A 19,986-nucleotide genomic window follows, 5' to 3' on the forward strand; every position below is an offset into this window, starting at 1 on the left:
GGGTGGAAGCTGTGGGGCTTGGGCTTCGGCTTCAGCCCTGGGCAGCGGGGCTCAGGCTTCAGCTTCCGCCCCAGCAAGTCTAATGCCACCCCGGTGAGCCCATTAAAACGGTGTCACAACCCAGTTTGAGAACCACTGATCTCCTCCACTGTCCTGTGACCACCAAGAGTGGCCAGTGCTAGCTGCTTCAACTGAAAGTGGAAGAAACCCTGAAATAGGCAGTTTTGGGTTGACTTGCCCATAGGGAAAGTTTTCTCTTCACCCCCAAGAGTCAGAGGTTGGCTTATGCCCTGAAGGTTGACATTCAGACACCTTCTTTATAGGAACTGCCATAGGGAATCACGTTTTGCTATTGCCATTTTCATCTCTAAGCCTCAAGGTGTGGAAACCAACTGTCCAACTGGGGTTTATGGCTCGTAGCAAAGAGAAGTGAGTTCTTGCTTGCCGGAACTCCATCACTACCATTTCCAGATAGTTTTGTCTCTATAGCCCTGATACATGAATCCCTTCCTTTCTCCCTTTTAGCCTCATTTGGACCACTGAAGTCAATTGAGACTTCCATTGATTTCAATACAATTTGGATCAGACCCTTGGTCCTGACAAGCATGGAACGAGACGCTGATTCATAGATTCTAGGGCTGGAAGGGACCTCGAGAGGTCATCGAGTCCAGTCCCCTGCCCGCATGGCAGGACCAAATACTGTCTAGACCATCCCTGATAGACATTTATCTAACCTACTCTTAAATATCTCCAGAGATGGAGATTCCACAACCTCCCTAGGCAATTTATTCAGTGTTTAACCACCCTGAAAGTTAGGAACTTTTTCCTAATGTCCAACCTAGACCTCCCTTGCTGCAGTTTAAGATACGTGTCTCTTCTCTGTTAAAGAGTCGGACCAATGATCTTATGTCCAGGCTAGCGCTCCCACCATTATTATTACTGGTGGAGCTGCCACAGTGGTAGTGAAAGAGTGGGAGCTTTCCCAGGGAAGCAGAGCAAAGACAAGACCTATGAGGCTAAGTTTGTGATGGGTAATCTGGATTGTCTGTGCTGATACAGTGCAGCTGTTGACCGTGCTTAACAGAAACAGATGTGCCAATTCCCACCAGGTTAAGCCTTTTATTGCACAAGGCAGCAACACAGAAATGATGGCTCTGCCTTTTAAAGGTTAAGTGTTATACAAGCGAAGCTTTCATCTCGTGCAGTGACAGCTTGAAAAGAAACTCCTTGTCTAGTAATCTAGACCATTGCCTACGACCTCATTCTCTTGCTGCCTCTGGCATCTTCTCTGCTTCCTAGAGAGTTCAGTAGTCAAGAATAAAGGCCACTTTAAGAACTGTATGAGCCATGACCGTTTATACACACTCGCTGTGAGCTGCCAGCACCTGACAGTTTAGTTTGGATAAACTTTGCAAAGTTGGGATGTTTAACCCAAATAACCTGAACCTCTTCAATCTGGAACACTGAGCTAGAAATCTTGAGGAGAGGATCTTTTGCAAAACACGCAGTACCTTCCTTGCTAAATGTCCATAAATATTGCAGGAGCATGCTCTCGCTCCGGATTTTGGTTCAATTTCCAGTGCCGGCTGGAATATAGAAGCACAGAAGTGCACGAGAATGGAGACAAACCGAAGAAAGAGAAGAAATGGATCTGAACCAACTTCCTGCAACTGAACTTCCTGGAACACTGGGGTGTTTAGATGAAATTCTGAATTTTATAGATTGACCCAATCTAACTAAAGGTCTGTTCAGTTTGAATTTGGACTAATGCTTGAGTACAATAGAACTCTGATTTTATCCAACAGCTGGTGTACACATCCCTCGTCTGCCCCCAGCTCCCACCAACAGGGGGGTGAAGGGGAAACACCGGGGGTAAAACAAGAGCCCAGACACACTTCCTTGTATTACCATTAATAGGAAAAATAATGCCCTTGATAGAAAGAGGTGGGAGCAAATTGTGAAAGCAGCCACCGACCTCCGTGGTCTGTAGTGCCGGGGAGGGAGGGAGCAGGACACACTGCTTACCCCAGTGCAAATTCACACTGATGACGTGCTAAAATGAAACAACTGCAAGCTAAAGCTACAATTAACCGCATAAAACCTGCTCAGGGTGTAACAGCCAGAAACAACTAGGACTAAACTACATTAAGGACAGATATTGCAATTCACTGTAGTAGGACTGCTATGGGCCCTTACTCACTGAGTAACCCCATCACAGGCAACAGGACTACTCAAGTGAGTAAGGATTAGCCAGCATGAGGGAGGGTTCTGCTATGAGTCCCTAGGTAAAAAAAAGTACATTAAACTGCTAGCATGTGTGTGAGATTACACAGCAGCTTTTTCTACTGCATTTGCAAGCTCTCCCCAGTGACAGTCATTCCGAAAGCGCTTTGTTACCCCCCAAACAGTTCCCACAGAGCTAAGCATTGTGGGAGCTTCAAGTCTTACGTCCATCCTGATTAGGCCACCTACTGTGAGCAGGCAAATGAAAACAAAAACGGGACTGCGATGGTTGTCAGATGAATTACAATGGGTCGGCCAGTCGGTGGCATTCAAGATTCCAACAGGCTGTCATGAAAGCCTTGCAATCTGCCAAAGCACCAGCCCAGAGCAACCACACAGAATGCACCGTCCAGGGCCAAGGTGGTTCATTAAGTGTGCGGCACAGCTAGAACGTCACTGCAAATCTCTAACTTCATAACAATAGCCTCTCAGTTACACTGGGCCAGATCCTCTGCTGGGGCCAATCATTTATGCCAGCCAAAAATCTGGCCCAGCGGGCGAGCCTGATTCTCCTCTCGCTCACTTGGGCGTAAATGAAGAATAACTCCTCTAAAGCCAATGGAGTGGCATCAGTGTAAGTCTGAGGCCCGGTGTCATATCTACACAATCACACGAGCACAGATACACACCACATATGGACAGGCATATGCATGTCACATACAGGACGCCCATACCCACCTGAAAAAACTTCACAGCTATGTGACAAAATACATTCCTCATGGTTCCTTGTCAGCCTCACCTTCCCTCGGCTCACTAATCCATACCCCCCCACCCAGCCAAGATAATCTTTGACATTGCAAACCACTGAACAGCTAAAAGCAGCAACAGTTTAGTAGCTCTCCTGAAGGAGTCCAGGTAAGGTATGGCTGAACAGGGGGAAAGCACAGACAAAATTGATACCTGTAGCCACCACAAGCCCGGGAGCCGTCTCCTTGCTGGAGATACTTCCTGATGTGTATGGATTCTCTGAGATTTGCAAATGCAGGTGCAAGGAACAAAAAGGCTGCCAAGGGGAGGAAGTGGAGAGAATAATCTTTAATACACAAAAACCAAGATCAGAGAAAGAGTGAGCGATCAGCTTCTGAGTGCTGGCTAGTTATGCCAATATGCTTCTAAAAATGGCCCCCTTAGCCACGAGAGGTCTCAGTCACACAGAAAAGTGTGTATGTTGTGTTCTATATTTCCTCCCCACTCCAAAAAAAGAAATGAATTGCATGCAAAAGAGGAACAGTTCTGCTGAATCACGGGAAGGGGAGTTCACGCTTGGGTTTTGTTGTTGTTTTTTAAAATCAATATGGTGGTCTCATGCAGCTCCCTGTCAGATCTTTTCAAATTTCAAATTCTCCAGCCTGTGTGATCCAGAAGGTCAGACAACAGGATAACCATGATCCTGTCTGGCTTTACAATCTATGTATTTATGAGAACAGAAACTGACTTAACTTCCTCAGTACCCAGTCGTGCAAAACCAGACAGGAAACAAACAGGGAAACATTGGGACCCGATTCCTTTTAAATACGTTGGGCCAGATCCTCAGCTTGTGCAAATCGATGTGGGTTCACTGACCGCAGTGGAGCGACGTCAGTTTACACCAGTTGAGGATCCAGCTGCTAAACGGGGTTCCATTTCGGAGCATTTGATCCTGCAATCCTCATGCCGGCCAGAATGCCACTGGCTTCAGTAGGGGCTTTGCCTGCATGGGGGCTAAAGGACAAAGCCCGGAATGGTTTGTCAATTCCACATTGGAAAAGTTCTGCCACTGACCAGCTGGCAGTGTAGAGGACCCCCTCTCAGATCGGTGTCAGGAGCCTGCAGCAAGCGCCAGTCTCTGCCCTTGTTGTAGGTGATGAAAGTCTTTATCTGGTCCTCTATCTTCTTATTAGCCAGGAATATGCCTTTGATCCCTGCTACCTAGGAAAAATGGAGAGAGATGGAAAACCACATCGGGCGAACAGGCAAGAATAAGGCTCCATCCGGGACTCTCAGGAGGGCGAGCTCTCTGCAAAAAGGCCATGCTACCACTAGAAGAACAGGGGGAAAAAAATCAATTGCGTTATTTCTAATGAGGGCAAGTCTGGAAGGTGTCGACATGGCCGCTAAGGGACTGTTGCAATCTCAGTATGCAAGAGGAAGGCGGGGTGAGGGATGCTCAGGAGGTACACGCCCCTTTCAAGCTGCCCACCTCTGTTGGATCTCCCTGCATGGCAGCAGAGAGGGTGGCAGGATGGGCAGGCTACAGAGGAATATGAGCAGGCTTGGGGATCTGTGGGTATGTCTGCAGATGTACTGGTGCGAGGGGGAATACACTCCCAGACCACACTACTAATGGCTGGGGGACCCTGCAGGGCCCCTTATATAGGATATGACTACATGGCAAAAGCTGCGCACCACTAACGGCTGGGGAACCCTGCAGGGCCCCTTATATAGGATATGTCTACATGGCAAAAGCTGCGCACCAACTAACGTAGCTGAGTCCAGCACATACCCAAGGGCCGTGCTGGGCTTACACTATCCATGCTGAAACCTGCTCTGTGTAGTCTTCACTGCTATTGTTACCAGGGCTAGCTGGAGTCAAGCCACCTTGTCTACACTAGCCCATACAGAGCATTAGGTATGTAGATGTGCCCTGTGAAAGGAGACACAATGGCTATTCCAGCCGCTAGTTCTGTGTCCTGGGAGCAGGCTTCCATTACTTTGCTTGTAAGCCCCTTGGGGGCAGGGACTGTCTTTGTTCTGTGTTTGTACAGCACCTAGCACAACGGGCTCGTGGTCCATTCCTGGGTCTCCTGGGTGCTCTGGCAATACAAATAATACATAAAAACAGCAGCACTCCACCCTCCGCGCATCAGCACCTGGCCAGGCTTTGGAATTCCCCTCCAATATAAAAGAAACAATTCTTCTTGTTTTGTTCCAAGACAGGCTTGGGAATGAATGTCCTCTCTGTATTCACAGGCCAGCTACGGCACAGCCAGCAGCGGTGCAAGATTCCCCGCACTGCGCTGCCAACGTGCCTCACAGTGATACTGACCATAGTGAGCAGGGAAAGGATCTTTGAGAGCGAGATTGGGACCGTAGGCTCAGCCTTGCACAAGGTGCGGTGCGCAGGCTGCAAACAGGGCAAGGCTGTTTGGGGAGGACTTCTTAGCAAAACCTCTCTCCAGGAACTTTCCGCCAACAGGAATGCGAAGGTAGTCCAGCAATGTAATTTACACTGCAGTCAGATGACTGCATTCCTTATAAACAGCCTCTCTTCGGTGAATGAGGAGAAATCTCTCTCTCAAAAGGTAAAAGATCTCAATGAAACCTACAAGAGCGACTGCCTGGCAGAGCGGCTGACATCATCTGATGAAAGATAGAGACCTGTTTTGAAAATCCACAGGGGAATTCAATACTATCCTATCAAATCCTATGCAAAATTGCTGCTTGAAAGACTCCTCGCTGGATTTTTCTCTCATCTCCTGAGGAATTCTTCCTCAACAGATGAATGCAGGATCTGTTTTTTTAATGACAGTAATTTAAGAGCCTGAGATTTTGCCACTTTTGCTCATATGAGGTGGTCCCTTTCTCTAGCTCCAATTCAGGAAAGCATCCCTAGTCACAAGGGTGCTTAAGCACATCCTAAACTTTAAGGACATGCCTAAATCCCCTCAAAGTTGCAATGCTCAAATACGTGCTGAAGTGTTTTCCTGCACCAGGGCTTCTGTGGGCAGTCCACAGGGATTACTCAAGAGAGTAAAGTTAGGCACATGTGCAAGCGTCTGAAGGATCAAGCCCTTGTCTCGCAGAGTACCAAGGGGAATTATTCTGATTGGAGCCTCTGGGCACCGCTGCAATCCTTTGTCGTGAGGCTTACCAACAACTTGACAATGGCCAGGCAGCTGGTGCATTGAGACACTGCTTAGCTTACTGGCCAGCACTGTTGCCTTATTCTCTCATAAAAGCATAAGAACGGCCATATTGGGTCAGACCAAAGGTCCATCCAGCCCAGTATCCCGTCTACTGACAGTAGCCAATGCCAGGTGCCCCAGAGGGAGTGAACCTAACAGGTAATGATCAAGTGATCTCTCTCCTGCCTCCATCTCCATCCTCTGACAAACAGAGGCTAGGGACACCATTCCTTACCCATCCTGGCTAATAGCCATTAATGGACTTAACCTCCATGGCTTTATCCAGTTCTCTTTTAAACCCTGTTAAACCCTCTCTCCTCTGTCTCTCATCTTCGCAATGCTGCCTTATGCTCTCAGTATCCACCTGCCATCTCTCATCTTAGACTGCCAGCTTTGGGGGGACAGAGATCACCTTTTTGTTGTGTGTTTATACCTAGCACTAGGAGCAGTGGAAGTGCCCTAAAAGTGTGTGTGTGGGGCACAGGGGCTCGGACTGTGGCCCTGTCCCCGCGCTGCACCACCCCCGAGGCTCCACCTCCACCCCGCCCCTTCTCCCTGAGCCCCCACCCTCATGCCACCCACTCTTCCAGAGGCCCCACCCTCGCACTGCCCCTTCCTCCAAGACCCCACTGCCTCTTCCCTGGAGACTCCACTCCTGTGTTGCCTCTTCCCCCCAAGACCCCGCCTCCCACTCGCTCCTCTCCACCCCCTCTGCCAGTAGAAAGTGGGAGGGTCCCGGCCTAGCACAATGGGATCCTGGTCACAGACAATGCAGATAATAATAGAAATAACATCTACAAATAACAATGTGATTTGACAAGATTAAACGGAAAAGTGCCTCTTACTGCCCAACCTGAGTTAAAGTCAGATTTCAGAACCTCTTGGGCAGGGTTTCCCAAAATGCTCAGTGTTGGCCTAACTCTGCTCCCACTGTAGTCAAAGGGAGCTCAAGCTAGGCCAGAGCTGAGCGCTTATGAAAATATAGCCTTTCATTTTTCATGATGAATCTGTGCTTGATGGGACAGAGAATCTGGGGGAAATATGAACCTTGTACTTCACATGAATAAACTGTTTTCTTCTTCATTTGCAACATAACATGATTGAGGAAGCAACAAACTCCCAAAATTCCCTGCCCACATCTATCCCAGCATGCATTTCATCTATCCCGGCATGCGCTGGTCCAGCATAAAACGTTGAGTTCTTCAGGGACCAGCTCCATTTTAGTGCACAGGGAGGGCAGAACATGGGTTCATTCTGGGGGATATTCCCCAAATTCCTGGAAGGATGCTAAGAGGTTTATACACACATCTGTACTGGCAGAGGACTCCTGTCTTATGCAGGGGTGGTCCTACAAGGTGATCTTGACTACATACCTCATAAAGGTCAATGATGATGTTTCCCTCCAGTCCCCGGCTGCTCTTCACATTCTCCAAGGCCAGCGTGAAGTAGACCCCTCGGGTATCAGATATATAAAGGTTGTACGTATCGTTCTGGTTCCACTCCTGCACGGCTGCAAACACCTGATTCTCATCCGTGCTAATAATATGCATGTCCTATTAGAGGAAGACAAAAGGTCTATTACCGTGAATCTCTATATTTCTTTGCCCTTTGGGACACATAGTAATTACTGTGACTTATGAAAGAGTTGAGAAGGAGCATGAGTTATAGAAGACGTTAAACAATTTTCCGTTAGACCAAGCCAATAAATTACCACCAACGTGACTTTGCTGGGGCTTTTTCAATGGCCACCGGGTGGGTGAAGGGTCTCTGCAGTCCTTGTTCTCAGTAGCTTCAAGGAGTTCCAGCCAGCTTCATTTTTTATTTATGAATTTGAAAGTCAATTTTATCATGCCTGAAAGATTCATGAGCTGGAGCCTGAAATCCTATCTTTGTCCACCGAATAAGGTATACCAAGAGTAGCAGCAGTGCTAGCTTCCCCCACGCTACAAAAGCCAATAGGCCTGAGTCCTGAGCAGGAGGGGAACCACTTGTAGGAGGATGGAAAGAGATCAAATCTCCACCACATCTCTCCTGAGACTGCCAACCTAGGAATCCACTCGCTCACTTCATGTGGGCCACCAAACAGCCACCCGTCAACCTGAGCTGGATTCCAGCTGGTGGCCAAGACCTGAACGGCTTCATGGCCCAACTCCAATCTCCCTCTTTTAGTTTAATACTAAGAATTTTTCCAAACATCACTGATGTTGCTTAATATTCTCTTGGAGAGGGCATGTTTCCACATTTCAGAGGGCAGATCAGGCTCTAGGCCCATTTAACCCTTGCCAACACTGGTAACTCAGCCAAAGTTGGGGTCACTCAGGGCTCATCTAAACCAACAGTGTGGGGCAAATGTACAGTGCATTAGTGTGCCATGCACTGATTGTCCCTGTGGACTCAGGTATCGTGCACTACATTTTCCTAGTGCACACTGATCTACTCCCATTTCAAAGCAGGCAAATTAAAGTAAACCAGGGAAATTCTAGTGCATGGCAGCTGGGTCCACAGGGACAGATAGGGCATGGCACACTAGTGCATTGTAGGTTTACACAGCGGCTTGCCACAAACTCAACTGGTGGTCTAGACAAACTCTTAGTAGTGACGGTGTTTTTCGTGTTGCCAATGGCATTTTGGCAAAGTGGGGGATCCTAATGTATCTATTTTAAATCTCTGGGAAGTGAATTCCCCAAGATCCCAAGGAACCTCAATTAATTCCCTTTTCTACTTCTGCGCCAGGGAACTTTTAATACCGGCTCATCCATGGATATTGTGGGACTTTATCTTTGTCCTCAAACACACTGTGTTTACCCAATGCCCAAAGAGGAGGGAGAGACGATGAGGTAATTTATCTGAGTGTATGTCTACACTGTAGTCAAATGTGTGAGTGCAATGCCAGTCAGCACACCTGTGCTAGCTTTAATCTAACTAGTACAGCAAAAAAAAGCAGGGAAGACGTAACAGCATGGGTGTCAGTGAGGGGCTGGACAAATTCACCCGGAGCCCTGCCTGTGGATTCACATTGATTTGCTCACACTGAGGACCGTGCTGCTGTATCTTCACTGCTAGCAGAGCTAGCTAGATTAAAACTAGCATGGATTTGCCTACCCACACTGCAATCACACCTGCAGCTGCAGTGTGGACACACCCTGAAAATGGGATGACTGGGCAACTGAATCTTCTGTGCTACCCTAAATGGATCGTTTAGGAAGATTAGATAGGGCTGTTACAGGGTAGCCCCAGACAGCCCCTCAAGGTGACATGAGGGGGGGAGTTTTCAGAGCCTCTGCCCTTAACAGGTCTGACCTTGCTCCTGTGAAATTGATGGGAGCTTTGTCACTGACCTCAATGTGGGCAAGATTTGAATCAGGATGCCTGGTTCATATCAAACATTTTAAAGTCCTTGAACCCTAAAAATGTATTCAATTCACTCCGGCAATGGACTGATGAAGCAATGTAAGAATAAAGCAAATCACCCCAGCAACTCCATCTATTTGACCAGTGGCAGTGAAAATGTTGCATTATCCATAACGGTAACCTAACAAATATCCATCTCTGGCAGGATTCATTAATCAACAGCTGACAGAAGAGTTATTATTGCAAGAGATGATTGTACTGGCGACTAAAGGCAGAGTAAACAAGGCTCCTTTATGCTTCTAAAAAGACTTCGCTTTGACAACTTGCCTAAAAGCAGTTTCCATTTTTAAAACGACAAAAAGCAGTCATGGTTCTATACAGCATATCAGTTCAGAACTAGAGGGCTGCCCCACACCCCTTTCCACAGAGGCCAACAATCCATGATAACATCAGCCAATAAAGGACATCGATAGTGATGCAGCTACTGTCTCACGCCTCCTGTCATATCAGCATGGGGCATCTTCTGACAGCAATCCATAAAGTGGCTGCATAGACACTGCTTCTCTAGGATATGTAGCTGGATGGTTCCCAGTTTTTAATGGGGCATCCCAGTGATGTGACCAGGGGTGCTCCAGGCACCAGCACACCAAGCATGTGCCTGGGGCGGCAAGCCGCGAGGAGGGGGGGGGCACTGTCGGTCGCCATGAGGGCGGCAGTCAGGCTGGTCCCGCTGGTCCCGCGCCTTCGGCGGTTTCGGTGGCAATTTGGCTGCGGGTACACCGAAGGCGCCGGACCAGCTGACCACCCGCAGGCATGCTGCCGAAGGCTGCCTCACTGCGGTGCTTGGGGTGGCAAAATACATAGGACTGCCACTGGATGTGAAAGCTGTTTCCAAAAACTGTTCCAATCTACTGAAGAACAGCCATGATAAAATATTTTTGCATGGTGATGGTGGCCAAACACAGCGCCCCGTGGTTGGAGCTAATTGGAGTCCAGTGTGGGTTTGTTCAGATTCAGTATGCGGAAGACAAGGAGCTAATCCTCTGCTGCTGCTGAGATGAAGCACATGCCCCTTCTGCCCCAGGACCAAGAGTGCATTTCCTAATCTGTTAGCCCCTCTAGCAAATGGTGCACTGAAGAATCCTATTACACCCTGAGGAGGCTATTCTCCTCTTTGTTGCTTTAGGAAGTTTGTCCTAATATCTCACCTAAATCTCCCTTGCTGCAGATCAAGCTGATTACTTCTTGCCATACCTTCAGCGGACATGGAAAACAATTGATCACCATCCTCTTTATAACAACCTGTTACAAGTCTGAAACCTGTTATCCTGCTTCCGCTCAGACTTCTCTTTGCAAGACTAAATGTACCCCATTCTCTCAACCTTTCCTCATGGGTCATGCTTTCTAAATGTCTTAGGTATAAAACACAGAGCTTCACAAGGCACGTGCGAGAGGCAAAATCTCCACCTTAGGGAGAACACAGCAAGACCTGTGAGAGGTGTTAGGTGCAGGCAGATCAGGTTATAATTGGCTCTAACTTGCACTCACCACTAGCTGTAACATTCTCCAAGTGCAGATGGGTGAATTCTTCCCTGCCTTTGTAAGTGTCACCGAAAGGCAAAAAAATGTTCCCAACCTGTTTCTTTTTCCCCAAAGCCCCATCGATTAATGTAAGTGAGGGGCAAACACACCAGCATGTATTTTTGGGGGACTAGCTTTTGGGTCAATCCTCAAAACCTGAGTGACCATAGCAAATGGCAATCAGCAGAAGTGGATTCCCTTGTAGCTCTGGTCCATGTCACAAACAAACCACAGCACCTCCGCTGTGCTTTTTAAGATGCTGCACATCTCAAGACTGTGTTGATAACAGGTTCATTTACCTTTGGTAGTGAGTATTTGGGCAATTTAATTTGAGCGAAGGGTTCCCTTTTGTACGACACATAGTAATTTGCTCTTCCACCAGCAGTCACCTGTATAAAGACAAAAGACAGACACCGAATACCCCTTTGAATACACACCATGCTGATACTCCCCAGCAGGGCTCAGTCACTTGTCTTTCAGCTCAGAAATGCCTACTGGGGCTGCAAACATTGGTATAGCATTTCCAGACCCGGAAGTCCTGAGATCTGACTTATTAAAATCATGTTGTTCCAAATTTCATCTCGTTTCCCCACACTTCAGTTCTGACATGATTCTAACAATGGATATGCTGCCAGCCATGGACGAGGGGCAGGAGAGTTTGGTAGTGAAGGACTGGGCCCAAGGAGATAATCCAGGTTCTCTACCACGGACGCCCTGGGTGACCTTGGGCATATCATTTAATCTCTCTGTGCCTCAGTTCCCCTGGTAAAGTGGAGGTAGTAATACCGCCTGCTCTTGCCTATTTGCACGGTAAGCTCTTTGAGACATGGACTCTCTTCTACGGCTACATCTACGCTACAAGCGCTACCATGGTCCAAGTGCATCGAGGCAGCTGCACCAGGGGCGTGCTTCTGGTGAAGACGGTCTAAGTCTCCAGGAGAGAGCTCTCCTCTAGAGTTAATGACTCCACCTCCCATGAGAGGCGGTAGCTATGTCTGCAGGAGAAGCTCTCCCGCCGACATAGCGCTGTCTACATCAGCGTTTAGGTTGGTATAATTTACATCGCTCAGGGGGGTTGATTATTCACCCCCGAGTGACGAAAGTTATACCAAAGTAAGTTTTAGTGTAGACAAGGTCTTATTATAGGCATGCCTACACTGTAATCAGGAGGTGTGATGGCAGCACATGGAGACCTAACTGAGCAAGTATGTACCCAGCGTCCTGGACAGGCAGGGCTGTAGTGGCACCTCCAGACAGCAGTGAAGCCATCCTGTGAGACTGTGCCGTGCCTAGCCGAATAGCTCCATGATCTTGGAGTGATCTGCAGTGCAGCCAGAGGGCACGACTATCATACAAATAATAAACAAGACACATCAATCCTTTTACCATCTGAAAATTGAGTTCAAAGCTCTCAGATGCTTTATATAATGTGACAAAGTTCCTCCTCTATCTTGGTGGGTCCTGCACTTATTGGCAGATTTTCTTGCCTCAGGGATTCACCATGTGGGTTGGGGAACAGCCCAGAGACCTTCCCCTCTGGAAGAACCCACAGTCCAGGTCAATTGGGAGGTTTGGGGGGAACCCAGGCCCGCCCTCTACTCCGGGTTCTAGCCCAGGGCCCTGTGGACTGCAGCTGTCTATAGTGCCTCCTGTAACAGCTGTTTGACAGCTACAACTCCCTGGGCTACTTCCCCATGGCCTCCTCCAAACACCTTCCTTATTCTCACCACAGGACCTTCCTCCTGGTGTCTGATAATGCTTGTGCTCCTCAGTTCTCCAGCAGCACACACTCTCAGCTCCTTGCACCTCTTGCTCCCAGCTCCTCACACTTGCACCACAAACTGAAGTGAGCTCCTTTTAAAACCCAGGTGCCCTGATTAGCCTGCCTTAATTGATTCTAGCAGCTTCTTCTTAATTGGCTCCAGGTGTCCTAATTAGCCTGCCTGCCTTAACTGGTTCTAGCAGGTTCCTGATTACTCTAGTGCAGCCCCTGCTCTGGTCACTCAGGAAACAGAAAACTACTCATCCAGTGACCAGTATATTTGCCTTCAACCAGACTCCTGTACCCCACTGGTCTGGGTCTGTCACAATAGCTAAAATAGTGGTTTCTCGGAAATAACATTGCCTTTGAGATAAGGCGGTGGGGGGCGGGGGAGAGAGATGAAAGTAATCAGAATGATGTGATCTTATGGACTGAATGCTCACTACCTGTCAAGGCTAGGTATAAATGCCATACACTGATGAAGAAGCAAGATTCTCAGCTTTCCAATCATATGTTACATTCGTTCCTAGCCCCTGATCATTTGTGAGAGATTGGATTTTATACTGTCATTAATCCCTCAGTCTTCTGGGGAAGGTTCTTTTTGGCATTGGTCCAGGGCTGACGATGCCACATCTCAGACCGGTGCAATTTCCATTCTCGGATGCTTTGGCAAGCGAACAGATTTTTAGATAATACAATACACAACACTCCTTTTATTACACAAAACATGATTTACTGGCTTTTTAAGTTTCCAGTAAGCAAACAGAAAGGACATAGATTCTCCCACAAGTAATTTTTCTTCATATCTGGCAGTGATATTTCCGAATGGGCTTAAATAGTATATTGCTATAGCATCAATTATAATCTCAGCAATGATATCATCTATAGATGGTGGCATTTTCCCCTAGAGGAGCTGCCACTCAAAGGTCCTGGTAATACTGGTTGCATGCATCGTGAATTTGTTATCTGACGAGGACGAGGCTTTTCCATTGACAACTTAAGAGGAGAAAAGAAAAACCATTGGAAATACAGCAAAACACAGCCAAGTAGAATTCTCTCCTTTAAGTGTTTGTTGTTATTATTAATAATAGCCTCGTACCTAAAGGCCCCAACCAAGACAAAAGAATGATCACTGTGCAAACACATAATGAGAGACAAGACACAGACAAGATGGGAGGGTAAACACAGACACAGAGTGACATGGGCATGGGTGCACCTTGGTGGCACCTGTTGTCTGCCTGTAGCACTTAATCGTTTAATCTCCTGGGGATACGTTGGTCTAATTCTGGTTGTTGGGTTTGGTATGGGGGTGACTGGCTGGTGTTTAATGGCCTGGGAAATACAGAAGGCCAGACTAGACAGTCTTTGTCCCTTCTGGGTAAACTTTATGAATTCCCCAAGGTCACAAAGTCATTGGTAGATTCAGTAAGAGTCACTGGTCATTCAAGATAAACTCAAGAGTGGCCAAGTAACATCTCCAGGCCATAACCTCCTGATGTGATGATGGTGCAAGCGCTATGAGGGTTATTTCAGGAGGACAACCTTGCTGCCTGGCCATCACCCCATCACAACAAGGGTTACCCTGAAGAAAGCAGGGTGGGTGGCCACTCAACTCTCAATTTGTATTTTAAAACCAAAATTAAGACCTATACTAACTATAAGCTCCTCTTGTATCAACTACATAGAGCCAACCTAATACAGTCAGTCATTCTCATTATTCCTCAGGCCACACTAGACTTTGTCCTCCTACCCTTTCTCCTGCTGTTGCCTTCTATTGCATGAGCCAGATCCCCAGCTGGTGTAAATCAGCAGAGTCCCATTGAAGTAAATCAAGTTACGCCAGCTGAGGGTCTGGGCCCAGGATTACATCACCAGCTAGTTACCATGGCGCACAGAACAAAGGGAATGAATGCACTCCAAGTCAAGGGGATCACTAGTCAGGATTCCTGAGTTCAATTCCCAGCTCTTCTGAATAGCTGTAACACCATATAAGCAAGTAACTAAGGTGTTTTGAAATGAGGATAACAATATGTATGTACCTCACAGGGAGGTTGTGAGACTCAATCAGTGCTTGTGAGCACTTTAAGGTCTTCAGATCAATGCTATGCAGGTGCAAAATATAAAAATAATTATTCTCTAGGGTATCTGCCACAGTAACTGATGAACAGATGCAAAACTGGGGCTTGAACAAACATTAGCTAGACTCCTTTTGAATTTTGTATCTGGTGCTTCACTTTGGTGAAAACTTGAACTAGGGCCTACTGTGGTCTGCAGGTAGCAGCCCTACAAAGCCAGCGAATGGGAAGTCTCCCGCTATCTCCACCAGCAAGAGCTATATAAAGCTTCTCTCAGCTGGGACCTGATTTTTGCATGATTTATACCCATGCTAATAGAGTCCCCAAAAATTATCAGCATTCATGAAGTCTGGTAATCGCTGTGGTAGGGAATGAATTTAGGGTGGCCCCTTTTCATAGAATCATAGAATTGGAAGGGACCTTGAGAGGTCGTCTCGTTCAGGCCCCTGCACTTGTGGCAGGACTAAGTATTATCTAGACCATCCCTGACAGGTGTTTGTCCAACCTGTTCTTAAAAATCTCCAATGATAGAGATTCCACAACCTCCCTAGGCAATTTATTCCAGTGCTTAACCACTCTGACAGGAAATTTTTCCTAATGTCCAACCTAAACCTCCCTTGCTTAAGCCCATTGCTTCTTGTCCTATCCTCAGAGATTAAGAAAAACAAATTGTCTTCCTCCTCCTTGTAACAACCTTTTAAATACTTGAAAACTGTTATTATGTCTCCTCTCAGTCTTCTCTTCTCCAGACTAAACAAACCCAATTTTTTCAATCTTCCCTCATAGGTCATGTTTTCTAGACCTTTAATCATTTTTGTTGCTCTTCTCAGGACTCTCTCCAATTTGTCCACATCTTTCCTGAAATGTGGCGCCCAGAACTGGACCCATTACTCCAGTTGAGGCCTAATCAGCGCGGAGTAGAGCGGAAGAATTACTTCTCGTGTCTTGCTTACAATACTCCTGCTAATACATCCCAGAATGATGTTCACTTTTTCTGCAACAGCGTTACACTGTAGACTCATATTAAGCTTGTGATCCACTAGGACTCCCAGATCCCTTTCCGCAGTTCTCCTTCCTAGACAGTCATTTCCCATTTTGTTCCTTCCTAAGTGGAGTACTTTGCATTTATCCTTATTGAATTTCATCCTATTTACTTCAGACATTTCTCCAGTTTGTCCTGATCATTTTGAATTTTTAATCCTATCCTCCAAAGCACTTGCAGCCCTCCCAGCTTGGTATCGTCTGCAAACTTTATAAGTGTACTCTCTGCCATGATCTAAATCATTGATGAAAATATTGAACAGAACCGGACCCAGAACTGATCCCTGCGGGACTCCACTCGTTATGCCCTTCCAGCATGGTTTATTTTAATTTATTTTGGTGAACTTTTCCTTTTCCTAGAAACAAACTTGCTGGCACTGTAAATCCAGGAGATTATTATAGCTGTTTCCGCCAACACTGCTTTTTATGATGAATGTCACCCAGTTATTTGCTCTATGCTCATCAGTCGTGCTCAGCACAGAATTAGCCAGGTTTGTCTTTTTCCTTCTCCTTTGCTAATGACTGACTCATTAATATAATTTTCTGGATTTCTATTTTACAGGTTTAATTGTGATGCTGGCCAGTGGAAAGGATTCCTTCGACAAAATGTGTTTGCTATTAAACACCTCAGTCTTTCCTGAGTTGTGTTCTCTCTTCCCCTTTCCAGGGCTGGCTCTACCTCCTCTTCAAATCTGTTCTCACTTGTGTTTCCAGAGAAGGGTTGGTTTGATCTTGGTTTTATTTATTTTGGTAGCCGCATGAGAACATGGGAAACTTCCATAGAAAGAAGAAATTACATATGCTGGCCCATCACACATCATTACTCACTTGACAGTTCCATAGCCTCTATTTCAAGCAAGTAAACAGAATTATGCAAGAATTACTATGGAATCCAATCAGCTCTGAATTTTCTGTGGTGTGAAAAGAACAACGCTCGACTCCTGCACCCGAATGCTACATTGAAGGAAATGCCTTTTCATCTTTTTTTTTTTTTTTTAAGCCTAAGGCAGAAGAAACTTTGCTTAACCAAAAATTACACAGGCCATTTGACAGAAGCAAAGGGACTGGGGAAAAAATGCAGCTGCCTTTGGTTTTAATATAGAGGCCTGGTAGTCAGGTCCCAGTATCCAAAGTTTCACTATGATTCAAGTAGCCAGAAGTGGCCCTCAAAGACTACAGATCCCAGCATGCATTGCTCTATTTTGTTCTCAACAGCCTTGTTACTGGGAACTGTAGTCTTTAGTAGCCACCCCTCTTTGTGGTCACAAGTGGTGTTTTAGAACAACATGAGGTCCAGAGCTCCAAGCTGGCTTGTAATCACTGTTCTAAAGGGGGTCTATCCTCTTCCCGATGCTCAGATAATTTGAAGAAATGCTGAAGGAACATACGGGCTAGTAGCCAAGCAGTGGTTGGAGCTGGGCATAGCACAGGCAAAGAAGCAGTCACACAGCATTGCTAAGGCTGTTTCCTAAGCTTAGGGCATGTAAGAAGCTGGAGGATTAGATCCCAGGCCTGCAGGGCTCTAAATGACTGACGCTTCCACGCTGCCAACCCGCAGCCACGACAGACCTGCGATCCATCCCCTATAAACGCTGTAGGGGGACGAAGCACCACAGGAAGTGCCAACCACAGAAGATCCGATTGACAGCACCCCCCAAAAACTGTGATTGGCCCCAGCACACTATTTAAGCATGGAAGGAATTCCAGGAAGCTGTCTGGGCAACCTGGAAGTACTTGGCCTGTTACTGCAACAGACCCTGCACTCGTTCCCTGGCTCCGATTCCTGACTTGACTCCGCTTTGACCCGTGGCTTGATTCCTGATCCCTGACTCGACTCCTGACTCCTACTTTGACCACTAGGCCTGACCCCTGGTCTTATCTGCTAAGCCAGGCCTCCCCCATCCCAGTCATGACAGGGCAGCCCCACTACTCTACACTCTGGCCTCCCCTCTGCACAGATCATGGAGCTGAATGGTTCACGATAATGGGGAAGGGACGTGTCTAGCAGAAAAGCGGGACTGAAGTGACCAACAGATGGTGTGTTCGGAAAGACAGAGAACCTAGTACAAACACGGCATTGGCATTGGCCAGTGGGCTAAGCAGGAGATCGTCAAAGGTTTTTAGGATTTCACTGGGAGTTAGGCAATGAAATAGCTTTGAGGATTTGTGTCTAAGGTACTATTCCTCTGACTAAACATAAAACAAAACTACTATTTTACCAGCCAAAATGGGGTAGTTTCCTATGCCCCAACTTTTTCCTCTTTCCTTTTTCTCCAGTGCAGTGAATGGGGACAACTACTATATTATAAAACTAAACTCCCAGCTCCCTTCTGTCAGTCATTCTTTGGATAGTAGTTCAGAATAAGGCACTAGACACCTGTTTACCAAGAATTATTGCCTTCAGCGGATCCCTTTGCTTTCTGATAACAGGGAGCCAGCTCTTCCCAGTAATGAAACTACACTATAATGAGAGGGCAGAAGCCCACAGCTCAGAAGCAGTGGGAAAATGCCACAGCATTCTCTGAATTATATTTGGGAATTTAGCATAATAGGATCATGCCATATTAAGCCTACAGGCTGCTACGTTGACTGCTTTAGTATGGAATTGTGTTTTCATGGTATGTAGACATCTATATATGCTATACGTTATTTATGTATCTATCTAGGATTTTAAGGCCCGGCTTTACAAAGCCCTGGCTGGGATGATTTAGTTGGGGTTGGTCCTGCTTTGAGCAGGGGGTTGGACTAGATGACCTCCTGAGCTCTCTTCCAACCCTAATCTTCTACGATTTTATAGTGTAGACACATAAAGGCTTAATGCTGCTAGGTTCTGAGCACCCTCCTACTGAAGTCAGCAATCAATCAGGTAACTGAAATAGCACACAGTCACATTACCCGAGATGCTGTCCTCTCTGCTTTGAATAAAATATACTGTGGAGCTCAGATACAGCTATGCAGTAGAGAGAGGTGAAATACTTGACTTTTTTAATGACAACTCGTGTAGTAAACGTGCACACAATTACACCTAAGACATCAAACCGACAGCACAGGCAGCGTTACGCCTGGAAACCGTGCAATTTCCCTGCACACAAACCGACTGGAAATGCACACGATTGTACACATTAAATCTCCTTTTGAAGGATTTTCAGAGGAAACATTTTTCAGTCTGCCAAGGACTTTACATCTCCTGCTGCAAATGCAGTTGAGGTCGCAGACAACGTGTCAAGGGGAGAAAGAGAGAAATAAACTATGGAATAAAAAGCCCCCTAGAAACAAAATAAAAAACCAAAAAAAAAAAAAAGAAAAAGTTAATCAATTTTTACCAACAGCTGTTGAGCTTTGAGTTCCAAATTCAATAATATTTGCCATGGTACAGATGAAACAGTGCCAGGAACGGGGGAAGTAGACGTGTCAGCAAATAGGAAAGCACCTAACTACTCATTGCTCCTATTCCTTTATGGCACTGCCTTACACAGGGTTTTAACTAGCACTCTCTCTCGGGGTATGTCTACACTACCCGCCGGATCGGCGGGCAGCGATCGATCCATCAGGGGTCGATTTATCGTGTCTAGTCTAGACGCGATAAATTGACCCCCGTGTGCTCTCCCATCAACGCCTGTACTCCACCGCCGCGAGAGGTGCAGGCAGAGTCGACGGGGGAGCGGCAGCAGTCAACTCCCCGCAGTAAAGACACCGCGGTGAGTAGGTCTAAGTACATTGACTTCAGCTATGTTATTCACGTAGCTGAAGTTGCGTAACTTAGATCAACACCCCCCCGCCCCAGTGTAGACCAGGATTCTTGTCTCCCCCCATCAGAGCTTCGTTTTGTATTTTAAATGGGAGTAGCAGAAGATCAGCTCTGGCAGGCATTATTCACCAGTAAAACAGATGTAATCAAGTTCATCATTTAAAAGTCTTCATCCTATTAGTTTCACAATCAGTTTTTAATAATTTCTTCAATAGAAATCTCAAGGACCAGACCTGATAAGTCAAAGAGAACACCATTGTC

The 19,986-nt window shown here is 46.6% G+C and overlaps 1 protein-coding gene across 1 annotated transcript in view; it reads right to left on the minus strand.

Moving 5' to 3' along the window:
• The window catches only part of SORCS3 (sortilin related VPS10 domain containing receptor 3), a 461,180-nt gene that overhangs the window by 84,840 nt on the left and 356,354 nt on the right, over positions 1 to 19,986 (minus strand). Inside the window, exons 8-11 of the mRNA XM_034776996.1 lie at positions 11,399 to 11,488; positions 7,541 to 7,720; positions 4,045 to 4,191; positions 3,184 to 3,286 (exon numbers count right to left, since the gene is read on the minus strand). Coding sequence (XP_034632887.1) covers positions 3,184 to 3,286; positions 4,045 to 4,191; positions 7,541 to 7,720; positions 11,399 to 11,488 — 520 coding nt within the window. The remainder of the gene's footprint in view (positions 1 to 3,183; positions 3,287 to 4,044; positions 4,192 to 7,540; positions 7,721 to 11,398; positions 11,489 to 19,986) is intronic.

The sequence above is a fragment of the Trachemys scripta genome, chromosome 7 (genome assembly GCF_013100865.1).
Source record: "Trachemys scripta elegans isolate TJP31775 chromosome 7, CAS_Tse_1.0, whole genome shotgun sequence".
In the NCBI taxonomy this organism is placed as follows: domain Eukaryota; kingdom Metazoa; phylum Chordata; order Testudines; family Emydidae; genus Trachemys; species Trachemys scripta.